This window comes from Lissotriton helveticus, chromosome 2_1, assembly GCF_964261635.1.
Source record: "Lissotriton helveticus chromosome 2_1, aLisHel1.1, whole genome shotgun sequence".
In the NCBI taxonomy this organism is placed as follows: domain Eukaryota; kingdom Metazoa; phylum Chordata; class Amphibia; order Caudata; family Salamandridae; genus Lissotriton; species Lissotriton helveticus.
This window is the reverse complement of record NC_136059.1, coordinates 605,513,616-605,529,284: the sequence shown is the minus strand read 5'-3', so window position 1 is coordinate 605,529,284 and position 15,669 is coordinate 605,513,616. Positions and strand designations below refer to the sequence as shown.

Here is a 15,669-nt window from a genome sequence, read left to right as displayed (position 1 = left end):
ATAGTCGGTTGTCTGTCCCACTGGTGTAATTATTTACACACTTATCCAGACAATGCGAGCTTGATTCAAACGAGGCAACCACGCGGGGGCCTTTGAAACACAGAGTGACCTGGAATGACTGCTGCAAACATACACCGAAGGTGTTGCAGCAAAGTGTGATGACAAAGCTTTGCTCTGTTATTAAAATTCCTCACATAAAGTTGTATCCTCTCTGAAAACCTCTACGAGTCGGTGTGGCTGAGATCTGTAGCCCTCAAGTGCTATGTCCTATTAAATGTAATATATATTGATTCTAATGAAATACAGCATTTCCCTTGTGAGAAAATGAAGGCATTGGTAATTGCGCATTCTAATTCTCCCTCTCACAGCATGCACCTAAGGCGACTAGAAGATGGCATCGCATTACTGTGATATATATACTGTACAGGTCTTTGGTATTACACTTGTTTTAATCTGGATTTTTGTCTAACCTTCCCCTTCAGGCGTTCATATTTAATTCATCCTCGTTGCCAGGGTTCTACAAACGCGACAAATTCAATTTCATTTTTCTATCCTGAAACCTGTCGTCAAGGTAAATGTTTCATGAGCAAGGGCTAAAAACAGATTTGCCTCTTCATGTTAACATTATTCTGATAATTCTACAGTGAGCCCATGCCTAATACTTTTTGTGCGTTCAAAAAGATCACTGTAGAGATCTGCACTCCCATGCACACAAGGTGAAGATTCAGTTGTGTTCCTTACTTGTCCTTGCATCAGCTGTCATTGTTTGATACTTTCTCAAATTCTATTTGGTTTCGCTGAATTATTATTTATGTTGAAGTTGCCTGCAACTTGTTGAGTTCTACTCAAGGTACTAGTTATAACAAATAGTCCATTCAATGCCAGAGTGGGGAGTGAGTGGGTTGTCAAAGATAGAGCAGTTCATGAATGTCCCCCAATCCCCACCACAATATTGCACTGCTCCTCAACTTTATTTTTCTCATTTTTTATTTTCTGACTGTGTGTTCGTACTGAGGACCTATATATCAAAATTGTGGTAAAATATTGGCACTCGGGAGGTATATATTGTAATTGTGGCACACACTTTGAAGGCAATCCCTTATTTCTATATGTACTATTTAGAACTGTGCCATGTTTTGTCTTCATTCACAATTGCATCCTAAAAAAATTCAAAGCTTATTCACATTGGATGGGTACTTTAAATTAACAAGTATATTGCTTGCTAAATCAACATAATGATGGTGTAAAGGCACACCAGTTGACACTGGCTCCAGTAAAAATTTTGATAAGCTACCGAGATTTATTTATGTATTTTGTTAAGGCTAACTGTATTAAGCCAAGTTGCTCACTTGCCTGATTTGAGTGTAGAAAAATGTGAGCTTTATATCCAATGGATTTCTTGGAAACATGAAACCTGTTGCAAAGACACAACATTGTTCTCGTTCAAAGTGAGGGTTCCCCTATAACCTCTGATCTCTCAATGTTATGCGATGGTAATGCAGGTTTTAATGTCTACACTTGTCAATCAATGGCCACCTTGTGCTATGCACGGACCATCACAGGTGGCTGGGCACACTGGGTGAAGTAAGGCGGCCTTCGTCTGGCTGTCACAGTAGGTAACCATTAGCTCCGTGAGTACCTCCAAAGAAGATCCTACAAAGCTTTGCAGATGTCCAGATATAAACCTGAGTGCACGCCTGCCTCTTCAGCAGAATATCAGCCTCCACCACAAGACGGCCAAACGTTACATTTCCCTCACACAAGCTTGAAACTATACTGAATTGGCTTAACAGTCCTAAATCTTTGCAATGCAGCTGCATGGGTATCCTGGAGGCCATGGAGTGGGGGAAATGGCTCACATCTTTTCAGGATAAATATTAATAACTTTGTGATATTTATTTCTAATTTTTGTGGTGGACCATATCAATTAAAGGGGGCTACTTTCAGGGCTGTGGGAGAGAATACTCATAGTCAAACATATATACATGCTGTAGAGTAATACTCTTGAATGCTGCATTGTTGACGGTGTTACTCCTAAATGAAGCTCTAAATATAAATAGTTATAACAACCTCCAAAAGGCGCAAACATGGACAGACTGAATGTATAATGGCAGATGTGGAACATTTTGATAAACCTATGTTATTTCAATGGCCCAGACAACAGCATCATTTACTCAATCTGCCAACACAGTCCACGCCTGACCACTGACACAACCCGGTGCTGTCCAGCAATATATGAGGGATACTTTAAACCATTTTAACTGGAAGTGTTGAATTTAAACAATCACAACCTGCTGCCATTAGCAATAAAAAAAGATTTATTCTTATTTAGACTTTTTGTTTTGTAGTATAACACAATTTTTAGTGCAAGGAGAAAACAATTGATTCTTTTATATACAATATGTACAACAATATCAAAGAAAAAAAGGCGTTTCCATACTTCAAACATACATGGCCGTCCAGTCATACAAAGACACATTCACACGTACAAATATATAACAATAACCATAAAACAACAAAAAAGTGAATCCACGTATAGGTCATGAATCAAAATTGGAAAAAATCCCTTTTGAATATGCAATTTTTAAAGTCTTTTTGATGATTCAACAATAAACATATATCGTTCACAAAATTGGTGAAGGGACTTTGTTATTGTCACAAAGCATGTAGACCAAATACGGGGATGAGGTGGTCGACGCGTTTCAAACCCCACTCGTTAAGGGGGTTCTCCTCAGGACCAATTGATTCTAAAACAAAACAATAAAAGTGTGCTTAAAGCAAGGTTCCATACTAGGTACAACAAGAGACACTCTCCCAGTGCTTACACCAGCCTACCTTAACCTTCGAACCACAACGTCTTTGAAAATCCAAAAGTGGCGGGTGATGTGATTTCACAACAAGGTGCACGTAGCGGCTGTGATCTAAACAACAAACGTGCTAGGTTTTAGTCACACGCGTTCAATCCCAATCGTTCACTCTACTCTGAAGTGTTGCTGGGTGGGACTCTTACCTGGAGGTCGACCGGCTAATGGCTTGCCGTCGGATCCATGCTTCTCCTTACTCCGTAGGTCACGTATTATTACTGGAAAGGAATAGACAAAGGCGGTCGGTACACGTGTAGAGCCTGGGTGCTGCTAGCGGTCGCTAATTCGCTCAGCATACCTGTTAGGCGTGGGGCATCAGTCCTAGATTCCGCAATTCTGGTTAGTGACTCTGAAAGTCTGGACTATTACTTCCGGGTTTATGAACGCAGAGGGCGTTCTGGGACTTGTAGTTAAGCAATCATCCAGAAGTTTAGACGGCAACAGGGAAACATGCCAGTCGAGTAATTGATTGGTTCTAACAGATGACATATTAGTTTTTATAAATCTCAGAGATCTCATTTAATCCTTTGACGGCTGTGTTGAATTTCATTATAAGTAGAGCCTCACGTTGAGACAGTTTTGCGTCCACATCTCCTCCCCTTGGGTCTTTTTCAATTTTCGAGAGCACAGTCCATTTAAAGGCAGTCTGTTCATGTTTCATTCTAGTCCAATGATTGACTAGTGGTGCATTTTCGACTCCTCTCTTAATTCTGGATTTGTGTTGGGTAATCCTGCTTCTAACTTCTTGCGTAGTTTTCCCAATGTATACCAATGGGCACGGGCAAATGATGGCATAAACAACATTTCTACTTTTACAATTAGTAAATGTATCATGCTTCCAATGGGTGTTATCAATGCTAAACACAGAATCCTCAATTGTTTCGTTACAACAAGTGCAAGTTCCGCACTTATGGTGGCCCTTGGTTGGGGGAAGTCCAAAAAGGCTTTTCAAAGTAGGAGCTTTAGCTTTCGGGAGGGCAGCTCTTACAATATGATTGGCTATACTTTTTTCCTTTTTGTACGCAAATAATGGAGGTGCCAAAAAATCTTCATGGAGGTCTTTCAACAAATGCCAGTTAGACAAGATCAATTTCTTGTATGGATTAGCTGCTGGGCAAAATGTGGTGACACAAACCAATCGTTTTCAGTCTTGTTTGACTCTCTTTTCCAGTAAAGTTTCTCTCGGGGTCCACCAAGCTCTTTTAATGGAGTTCAACAATTTTTTGGGGTACCCCCTTTGTATGAGACGCTCTTTCAGATAGCCAGCATGTTTGAAGTATTCCTCCTTTTCTGAGCAATTACTGAGCATGCTGGCTATCTGAAAGAGCGTCTCATACAAAGGGGGTACCCCAAAAAATTGTTGAAGAACTCCATTAAAAGAGCTTGGTGGACCCCGAGAGAAACTTTACTGGAAAAGAGAGTCAAACAAGACTTAAAACGATTGGTTTGTGTCACCACATTTTGCCCAGCAGCTAATCCATACAAGAAATTGATCTTGTCTAACTGGCATTTGTTGAAAGACCTCCATGAAGATTTTTTGGCACCTCCATTATTTGCGTACAAAAAGGAAAAAAGTATAGCCAATCATATTGTAAGAGCTGCCCTCCTGAAAGCTAAAGCTCCTACTTTGAAAAGCCTTTTTGGACTTCCCCCAACCAAGGGCCACCATAAGTGCGGAACTTGCACTTGTTGTAACGAAACAATTGAGGATTCTGTGTTTAGCATTGATAACGACCATTGAAATCATGATACATTTGCTAATTGTAAAAGTAGAAATGTTGTTTATGCCATCATTTGCCCGTGCCCATTGGTATACATTGGGAAAACTACGCAAGAAGTTAGAAGCAGGATTACCCAACACAAATCCAGAATTAAGAGAGGAGTCGAAAATGCACCACTAGTCAATCATTGGACTAGAATGAAACATGAACAGACTGCCTTTAAATGGACTGTGCTCTCGAAAATTGAAAAAGACCCAAGGGGAGGAGATGTGGACGCAAAACTGTCTCAACGTGAGGCTCTACTTATAATGAAATTCAACACAGCCGTCAAAGGATTAAATGAGATCTCTGAGATTTATAAAAACTAATATGTCATCTGTTAGAACCAATCAATTACTCGACTGGCATGTTTCCCTGTTGCCGTCTAAACTTCTGGATGATTGCTTAACTACAAGTCCCAGAACGCCCTCTGCGTTCATAAACCCGGAAGTAATAGTCCAGACTTTCAGAGTCACTAACCAGAATTGCGGAATCTAGGACTGATGCCCCACGCCTTACAGGTATGCTGAGCGAATTAGCGACCGCTAGCAGCACCCAGGCTCTACACGTGTACCGACCGCCTTTGTCTATTCCTTTCCAGTAATAATACGTGACCTACGGAGTAAGGAGAAGCATGGATCCGACGGCAAGCCATTAGCCGGTCGACCTCCAGGTAAGAGTCCCACCCAGCAACACTTCAGAGTAGAGTGAACGATTGGGATTGAACGCGTGTGACTAAAACCTAGCACGTTTGTTGTTTAGATCACAGCCGCTACGTGCACCTTGTTGTGAAATCACATCACCCGCCACTTTTGGATTTTCAAAGACGTTGTGGTTCGAAGGTTAAGGTAGGCTGGTGTAAGCACTGGGAGAGTGTCTCTTGTTGTACCTAGTATGGAACCTTGCTTTAAGCACACTTTTATTGTTTTGTTTTAGAATCAATTGGTCCTGAGGAGAACCCCCTTAACGAGTGGGGTTTGAAACGCGTCGACCACCTCATCCCCGTATTTGGTCTACATGCTTTGTGACAATAACAAAGTCCCTTCACCAATTTTGTGAACGATATATGTTTATTGTTGAATCATCAAAAAGACTTTAAAAATTGCATATTCAAAAGGGATTTTTTCCAATTTTGATTCATGACCTATACGTGGATTCACTTTTTTGTTGTTTAATGGTTATTGTTATATATTTGTACGTGTGAATGTGTCTTTGTATGACTGGACGGCCATGTATGTTTGAAGTATGGAAACGCCTTTTTTTCTTTGATATTGTTGTACATATTGTATATAAAAGAATCAATTGTTTTCTCCTTGCACTAAAAATTGTGTTATACTACAAAACAAAAAGTCTAAATAAGAATAAATCTTTTTTTATTGCTAATGGCAGCAGGTTGTGATTGTTTAAATTCAACACTTCCAGTTAAAATGGTTTAAAGTATCCCTCAGCATTGGCCCTTGTGTTGTTTTTTCAGTATAGTTGGCTCAGCCTAGCTGAGTAAAGAGTCAAGACCCCGGTTGTTTTTTGACTTTGTAGCGGGCAGGTGCCCGCGAGGTCCTGAAAGGCAGGGACAGTCCTGCCACAGGGTGTTTAGTCGTCCTATAGATTTGGTGTCGTCGGCCCAGTTGTGGGGCATTTGTGCTTGGTTATAATCACTACTTTTTACACTTGGTGTTGGTTTAGTTTTTCCTTTTCACTTTATTATTTCACTTTGGTATGGCTGAAAAAGATACGCTTGCTTTTAGCGAAGAACACATACGAAATTTAATAAGGGACCCCCCAGTTTTTGCCTCGGCATCCCTAAGCCTCACCGCTAGTACTCAGAATGAGTCGGATAAATTAACTCGCCTACGAAAAAAACAGATTCGCACGGACCTTCATGGGCATTTCTTACTTCAGCACCTCCGATCAGGAACTATACCATCAGGATTAGTCATTCGAAATATCCCCGTCGTGTTTACGGACGACCCAGAGTACAAAAAGGGATTTAGCGGAATTGAAACGAAATGCAGTAGAGACCTTATGGTCCTAACCATTGAGACCGCACATAGAATTTCCCAGAAAGAACTGGAAGAAATTGCTACTCTACAGAGTGAAATCGAAAACAATCAACTTATTTCGGATTCCAAAACACTTTTGGAAAAAATTGAAAAGGATATTCTTGAATTCAAGGATTATACAGTTACCCAGAAAAACAATAAATTCGAAGCCGATAAAAAGAACTTTTCGCTGGAGTACATTTATCCATATTTGAGTAAGGATTTTTATTCACGACCAGACTCGCGTCGGTATTTACAGGACAATCAGGGAAGATCACGTCAAAAATATCTTACCTTCTCTGACACATCTTCGTCATCTGGGGGTGAACAAGATAATACCAATCGACAATTTCAAAATAGGCCAGAGAATCGCCCAGGTCAATACCAACAACAACAGCAAAACCAACAGCCTTTTTTAGGACGAGGCCAACCAAAACCTCGGGGCCGAATTCGAACTCCCCAACCATGGGAGATGAGAACGCGTCAGAAATTTTACAAGAACTAACCGTTTCCCCGATTTTCAACCTTTCTGACAGAATCTTGTCATCTGCTGAAACATCTATACTCACAAAAGGTCTCAACTTTGTTCCATCACGACCTACTGACTATGTAAAAATGAAATTAGAGACGCTTGAATTTTGTCGGAAAATTCGCCTTAAAACATTTTTTCAAGACTCGATAGAAGAACAACAGGAGGAGGTGACAGGTTTAAAAAGGAAATCGACATTCTGTCCCAAAGGTCCAAAAATTCCTAAGGAAGTTGTTACATTCGAAAATACCATTTTATCTGGAATCTCTTCTTTGGAAAAAACTAAAACCTTCGTTAAATATAATGTGGCTAAAGTCGAGAGAGATGCACTCCTGGCCATAAAAAAACGACGATACCATCGTGGTCAAGCAGGCCGATAAAGGTGGAGCAATAGTGATTTGGGACGTGAACAAATATAAACACGAGGTCCACCGCCAATTAGATAATCAGGAATGCTACAGACGCATTGGCAAGGATCCCACTTTAGAAATCAAAAATCAATTATTTGAAGTGATTCAGAAAGGCTTCGATCAAGGCATCATTGGACCTAAGGAATTATCATTTCTGCAAAACAAGAACCCCAGGACCCCAGTATTTTATGTCCTCCCGAAAATGCACAAAGATGAGGTTAATCCCCCAGGCCGCCCTATAATTTCTGGGTGTGATTCCCTCTTTGAGCCAGTTGCAAAATATATCGACTTCTTTTTGAAGCCCTTTATTGACAATATTCCAGCCCATTTGCGAGACACTACTGCGTTTCTTAACCGCCTGGCTAATGTCACCTTTGACAGCAAAACACAACTACTGGTCACCCTTGACGTTGTGTCTTTGTATACTCAAATCCCTCAAGAACAAGCTTTGGAAACATTAACTTTCTTTTTGGACAGCCGGGAGAGACCAGTTAGAGTTCCTACAGAGTTTATCCTTGATTTATCTCGTTTTGCATTACAGAAGAATTTCTTCATTTTCGACTCTGAGTTCTTTTTTCAAACAAAAGGGGTAGCGATGGGTTGCCCCTTTGCTCCAGAGCTGGCCGTAATGTTTATGGGATTATATGAGGAGAAATTCATATATAATGACAATCCACACAGTTTCCGCATTTCAAACTATATGCGTTATATCGACTACGTGTTCCTGATTTGGACAGGGAACCAGGAGGAACTGAATCAATTCGTGGCATGGCTCAACTCAAGAACTGTTGATATTCAATTTTCAATTACAGCATCTAACGAATCAATCACGTTTCTAGATGTGAAAATAGAATCCACAACACAGGGACTAAGTACGACCTTACACCGAAAACCATCTGACAGGAATAAGGCATTAAATTTTACTAGTAACCATCCGCGCAACATAAAACAAAATCTTCCTTACGGCCAATTCCTAAGGATACGCCGTAATTGCTCAGAAAAGGAGGAATACTTCAAACATGCTGGCTATCTGAAAGAGCGTCTCATACAAAGGGGGTACCCCAAAAAATTGTTGAACTCCATTAAAAGAGCTTGGTGGACCCCGAGAGAAACTTTACTGGAAAAGAGAGTCAAACAAGACTTAAAACGATTGGTTTGTGTCACCACATTTTGCCCAGCAGCTAATCCATACAAGAAATTGATCTTGTCTAACTGGCATTTGTTGAAAGACCTCCATGAAGATTTTTTGGCACCTCCATTATTTGCGTACAAAAAGGAAAAAAGTATAGCCAATCATATTGTAAGAGCTGCCCTCCCGAAAGCTAAAGCTCCTACTTTGAAAAGCCTTTTTGGACTTCCCCCAACCAAGGGCCACCATAAGTGCGGAACTTGCACTTGTTGTAACGAAACAATTGAGGATTCTGTGTTTAGCATTGATAACACCCATTGGAAGCATGATACATTTACTAATTGTAAAAGTAGAAATGTTGTTTATGCCATCATTTGCCCGTGCCCATTGGTATACATTGGGAAAACTACGCAAGAAGTTAGAAGCAGGATTACCCAACACAAATCCAGAATTAAGAGAGGAGTCAAAAATGCACCACTAGTCAATCATTGGACTAGAATGAAACATGAACAGACTGCCTTTAAATGGACTGTGCTCTCGAAAATTGAAAAAGACCCAAGGGGAGGAGATGTGGACGCAAAACTGTCTCAACGTGAGGCTCTACTTATAATGAAATTCAACACAGCCGTCAAAGGATTAAATGAGATCTCTGAGATTTATAAAAACTAATATGTCATCTGTTAGAACCAATCAATTACTCGACTGGCATGTTTCCCTGTTGCCGTCTAAACTTCTGGATGATTGCTTAACTACAAGTCCCAGAACGCCCTCTGCGTTCATAAACCCGGAAGTAATAGTCCAGACTTTCAGAGTCACTAACCAGAATTGCGGAATCTAGGACTGATGCCCCACGCCTTACAGGTATGCTGAGCGAATTAGCGACCGCTAGCAGCACCCAGGCTCTACACGTGTACCGACCGCCTTTGTCTATTCCTTTCCAGTAATAATACGTGACCTACGGAGTAAGGAGAAGCATGGATCCGACGGCAAGCCATTAGCCGGTCGACCTCCAGGTAAGAGTCCCACCCAGCAACACTTCAGAGTAGAGTGAACGATTGGGATTGAACGCGTGTGACTAAAACCTAGCACGTTTGTTGTTTAGATCACAGCCGCTACGTGCACCTTGTTGTGAAATCACATCACCCGCCACTTTTGGATTTTCAAAGACGTTGTGGTTCGAAGGTTAAGGTAGGCTGGTGTAAGCACTGGGAGAGTGTCTCTTGTTGTACCTAGTATGGAACCTTGCTTTAAGCACAATTTTATTGTTTTGTTTTAGAATCAATTGGTCCTGAGGAGAACCCCCTTAACGAGTGGGGTTTGAAACGCGTCGACCACCTCATCCCCGTATTTGGTCTACATGCTTTGTGACAATAACAAAGTCCCTTCACCAATTTTGTGAACGATATATGTTTATTGTTGAATCATCAAAAAGACTTTAAAAATTGCATATTCAAAAGGGATTTTTTCCAATTTTGATTCATGACCTATACGTGGATTCACTTTTTTGTTGTTTAATGGTTATTGTTATATATTTGTATGTGTGAATGTGTCTTTGTATGACTGGACGGCCATGTATGTTTGAAGTATGGAAACGCCTTTTTTTCTTTGATATTGTTGTACATATTGTATATAAAAGAATCAATTGTTTTCTCCTTGCACTAAAAATTGTGTTATACTACAAAACAAAAAGTCTAAATAAGAATAAATCTTTTTTTATTGCTAATGGCAGCAGGTTGTGATTGTTTAAATTCAACACTTCCAGTTAAAATGGTTTAAAGTATCCCTCAGCATTGGCCCTTGTGTTGTTTTTTCAGTATAGTTGGCTCAGCCTAGCTGAGTAAAGAGTCAAGACCCCGGTTGTTTTTTGTCCAGCAATATATGTTCTTCGCAGCAACACTACCATGTGTCATCCAAGAGCGCGACAAAAGCGGGCTTTCCAGAAACAAGAACAACGAAGCACTGGCTGGGGGTTGCCAGATAGGTACGAAGAATACATGGGGAACACACTACTTCCACCTGTCCAAAGCAACACACCAGTTTACTCTGGCAAGCTGGGCACCACAGCCAGGACAAGGGCACGTGCACACACCAACACTACTTTAATCCTTCCACTTCCAGCGCCATGAGACGTAGTTCCTGTAGTTTGGTCAGCCACACAAACACACACCATATTCTTTTTTTTACAGCTCTCTGTCTTGGTTCACTCACTCCACAGCTCTCTGACCTAGGTCACTGACAGCCCAGTTCTCCGGCTTGGGCCACTGACACTTACACCCAATTTATACTTACCTCTGCAGCTTCCTGGCCTGGGTGAGTAACACTGGTACATGCACTGTATTGTCCCACAGCCCACTGGCCTGGGTTAGGAGGCACACTGTGTTCTACACTCCATGCTGTCTGCCCTGGGTCAGTGACACACACACGCTGCATTCTCTACACAGTGTCACTCATAGTTGTTAAATGTCACTTTTAATTATAATGAAATTATTACATTGTTACACACGGCAATCTGAAACCTTGCCAGCTATGCCTGCATTGGATCTCTCCCCCAAACACCCTCTTCAGAATGCCCCCCTCCCTGTCCTTGTGCAAGATGATGCCCCCTTCCCCATCCACCGCACTTCGAAGAGGCCTTGGTGAGATGTTGGCACATTAAAACAAGCATTGGCATAGCCAATAGGTCTCGCCTTTGGGACCTTATAAGTGTTTAGCCATACAACACTTGATGTTGTTGCACCAAGGATATTGTGCTGGATAACTAAACACTTATAAGGTCCCAAAGGCAAGACCTATTGGTTATGCCAATGCTTGTTTATTTGTATTGAAAATCCATCAGTATCAATTACATATAAATAAAATAGTACAGAAGTCAAGCACAGACGGAAAATATGGATGGTTAAGGTAAGGCTACAGAATTTTTTTTTTTAAATCACATTTATTACAATTTTTGAAGAATTGTGGATAAAGAAAACATCGAATTTGGCTGAAATACAAGGGATGGCGAGATTTAGAGGTGTGATGAAACAAAATCCAGAGAAATGCACATTTAGAAGTGAATATGATGTTGACAGCTCATATTTCTGCCAGAGAATGAAAGAAGATGAGCGTAGGTTATAGTAAGTGGCTCTATGGCCTACACTTCTGATAAAGAATGACTGACATTTAAGGCATGTAATGAAAAGTGAGTCTTGTGCTATGAACGGTACCTGCACTATGGTTTTGATGGTAAATGTTGTAACCAGTGGGAATTTGATAAGACTCTGTTGAATGCACGTGCTTGGATACAAAATGGCCAAGACATCAGAAGATGTTCTAAGATAAAATCTTGGACACATGTTATGCTTGGCACGGCTGCCAAGATAGTCAAGACGTGCCATACAAGATTAAGAGGGTACTGCACCATAGCACTTAATGTTGAGGAAAGGTGTAAATAATGAGGACATTCGAGTGCCTGGAGCCCCTGATGAGGGACTTGAACAAGCAGATATTTCAGCAGGCCATGCTGCCTAAGGGTGGATGGGGTACCCTTGGTGCACAGGAGGCACGGCTGAGCTTAGAGCGTCCTTAAATGTGCTACAGCACTGGATGGGAGTACGACGGTAGGCTCACCAGAGAGCTAGACAGACGAAAGAGTGCAGAAGAACATCAAATAATTAAAAGGAGGACAAGCAAGCTGAACTAGCACAGATCCCAGCCATTCTTACTGCAATACAGTACCTGGGAAATAAACCAAAGTTACACAACAAAGAACAAAACACAATAGACTAAAAGTAACCATTCTGAAGAGAAGAAGCCTTTATCCCAGTTACAGCCTATGATGCAGTATAGCATGTGGCAAAGGGTTACAATGTATAAATTACACAAGTCAACAACTGAGTGTAAAACACTATCGCGATGAGATTCCTAGAACTTTATTGGTTCGGATTTACCCTCGGCCAAATTGGCCTGCTACACAGTATATAACTGCATTATGTTTTGATACCCAGTGAGAAATAATTTTTAAAAGGCTGACTACGGATAACGTGACCCACAAAAGAAAATGATGTCACTATCACTACTACACCGTACCGTGTAATAACGCACTTAAATGTGCAAACATGAAAATAAACTGTGGTGGATTTCCGGAAATATAAAGACGGTAGTTCTCACTCCTCTATACTTGCATAATCTCCAAACGTAAGAGCGAGACGACCATAGTTAAGTATTACGATTCTTACCTGGCTGAGGTTATGCTCTTGATCAGACTTTCCGACTTCTCAGATAATGTTGATGGAATCAGAATTTCCACTGGCTGTAGCCGTAAAATTCTGCTCTCCAACTCGGAGCGCAGATTGGAGTCTTGGAAACTGTCAAAAATAACTTCCCCAGTCGTAGCCTGAACTCCCTGTCAAATAATAAAACAAATGTAAAACACATCAAACCAACTGACTTCTGTAGGAGGTCTTTTAAAAATTAAGCTTATTAGCATTTTTAGAAAAACATTGCAAATATATGAAATAAAGACACATGAGCAACCTAATCTTTTTTTCCTTGACAATTCAAGTTTATTAAAGTGCAGTAAATATTGAGCGGCATTGACTCCAAAGAAATACATGGTATATATATATATATATATATATATATATATATAACTGTACATCTACACTCCACCATCGCGTCCACAAATTGAGATCGAAAAACACATTCACGGGACTCTGTTATTTGGAGGATGCATTATCTTAGTAATCATCTCTCTACAAGTTACTAAGTCTACCTAGACTTTGTCATCCCTGTGGATTAGCCTAATGTGTTGTTTGCGCCCATTCTAACATGTCTTTCTTCCAATTCCTCACCTCGGGGTCCCAGGATACAGTCCAATGAATGGCTATCTGGCATCGTCCTAATACTACCCACATTGTTATCATTCGGGATTCCATTCTTAGTTTCCTCTGTCTCAGTAATATTCCTAAAAAGCACAACTTTATGGTCCCCTCCACATGCACCCCCCACGATATGCAATAGAGCTTGATTCAAATTCAGTAGGTCCTCAGTTTTTTTCAGGTTCCATAGGATATGCGTGTTTTGTGTTGCTAATAACTTTTGCACCGGTTGACAGATCACCACAAAACTTTCCAAGCAAGTGCTCTTTCATGCCTAGTTTGTGAATTGAACGTTTCGGAGGGATCCGTCAAGCAGGGCTAGGAAACAAAAGGGGGCGAGGGCCCAAAACAAAAAATCTCCATACATTTTCCATAGACTTCTTTAAGAAGGGCTACAGCAGTGTCTTGGCAAGAAAACAGGGCGGTCGCACTTTGAGAGTACTCCCGATCTCTCTAGGATCGCCAACATCCTTAATTTCCTCCGGTGCCAAGTACCCAACTAGGGTGCCTCTAGCCTTGCAGTGCCCTTTCTGGCAGTACTTCGGTGACCTAAGAACGTTGGCAGAGGCTGGGGAGATTGCTGGGTGAGATTGAAGAAACTCTTGGAGCTACTTCAATATGGCGGCGAGGAGGCCCACCCGTTAAAGGCTGACTCCGTGTACCTGCTGGGAGGACAGAGATCCGACTGGCACCATCCTCTATACTCCTCCCCAGGGTGGTTTCAGTGTCCTACTGATACCGCTGAGATTTGTGGGGTGGTCTCCACCTAATCAGAGCTCCGGCTGCAACTGAGGGCTCCCAAGGTGAAAATGGGACTCTCGGCACCAGAGCACTAAAATTACTGCTCTGCCCCCGCGGTGGGGGCCGCGGCCCTCTGCGAGCTGCGTGTTTGCCGAGAGAGTGGATGAAAACGGAGATCCGACCGTGGGACATCCTAGTGCCATTGGTGACAATTGAATTCCTGCACCGTCCCTGCGGCAGAAGCCACGGCCCTCAACGAGCCGTGTGCTGAGCGAGAGAGAGTGGACGGGGGTGGAGGTCGACCTGGGGCTTTTCCGGATGATACTGGTGACTGCCACTGGACCGAGGCTGGTCGCTAATAACCGCCCGGTTGCCCGTGACCCTGCGGAGAGCGGGCACCCCCAGCCCCACCGGGTCCACCAGAAATACATGGGGTCTCCGACCCGACGGCTGGCAGATCGGTTGCGCTCTACACGCGGCCCCCAGGCCCGGACTGGCCATAGCGGGCACCGGGCAATCCCCCGATGCGCCGCACGGGTGGGGGCCGGTTTTGGGCCCCTGGGGCCGTTTTTGTTACAGGGCCGTTTTTGCAGCATAGCTGCAAAATCGGCCCTATGACAAAATCGGCAGAAAACCGGCCCGGCAAAGAGCTCGGCGACACCTCCAATCCCCCCACCCCCTCACCCCCCCCGAGTGGGGAGGGGCCGGCCGAGCACTTTGCCAGGGCCGGTTGTGGTTCCCAGTCCGGCCCTGGCGGCCCCCAAGGCCTCTTTGCCGCCGGACTGACGAGGCCCAATGCACACATGAGGTGAGGTGGCAGCAACAAGAGTAGAGCAGATCAAGGTCTTGTCCTCCCGGTGCTGATCCGGATTCCTCTGAACGCCGCCTTCGTGGCCCGGATCTGAGGCCATTGTCTCAGGGGACTGATTGGTCACATTCCTTGTGATCCCGGACTGCGAGACCTGCGACCCGCTGCTGCTTAGGGTCGAACTGCTGCCCGGTGATAGAGCTGTGGTTCCGGGGGGACCACCCAGAGCATGCAGTGCCATCTGAGGGGGCTGCCCTCGAATCCCGTTCTGCCTTCCCTGGAGCGGAGCGGAGGGGGTTGCTGCTTGAGCATCCCAGATCTCTTAAGGAAGGAACCACCTGGAACGATTGAGGCTCTGCGCTGAGTCCTTACATGGTGGTCCCCTATGGTTCCGAAGCGAGAGGAGCGACCTGGCGGTTCTGGTGTCAACGCAGACGAGGAGACGGGGCCTGGGAGTGACAAGAATCCCAGATCGGACATGCCCCGGTGACAGCGGATTGAGGGGGGGAGCCCTGAGGTGGATTGGGGTT

The 15,669-nt window shown here is 43.0% G+C and overlaps 1 protein-coding gene across 2 annotated transcripts in view; it reads right to left on the bottom strand.

Annotated features, from left to right (window-relative positions):
* Positions 1–15,669, bottom strand: part of MSH3 (mutS homolog 3) — a 1,953,894-nt gene that overhangs the window by 1,720,785 nt on the left and 217,440 nt on the right. For both annotated transcript variants that reach the window (XM_078675310.1, XM_078675311.1), the window contains exon 8: positions 12,949–13,115. In XM_078675310.1, the coding sequence (XP_078531436.1) occupies positions 12,949–13,115 (167 nt within the window). The remainder of the gene's footprint in view (positions 1–12,948; positions 13,116–15,669) is intronic.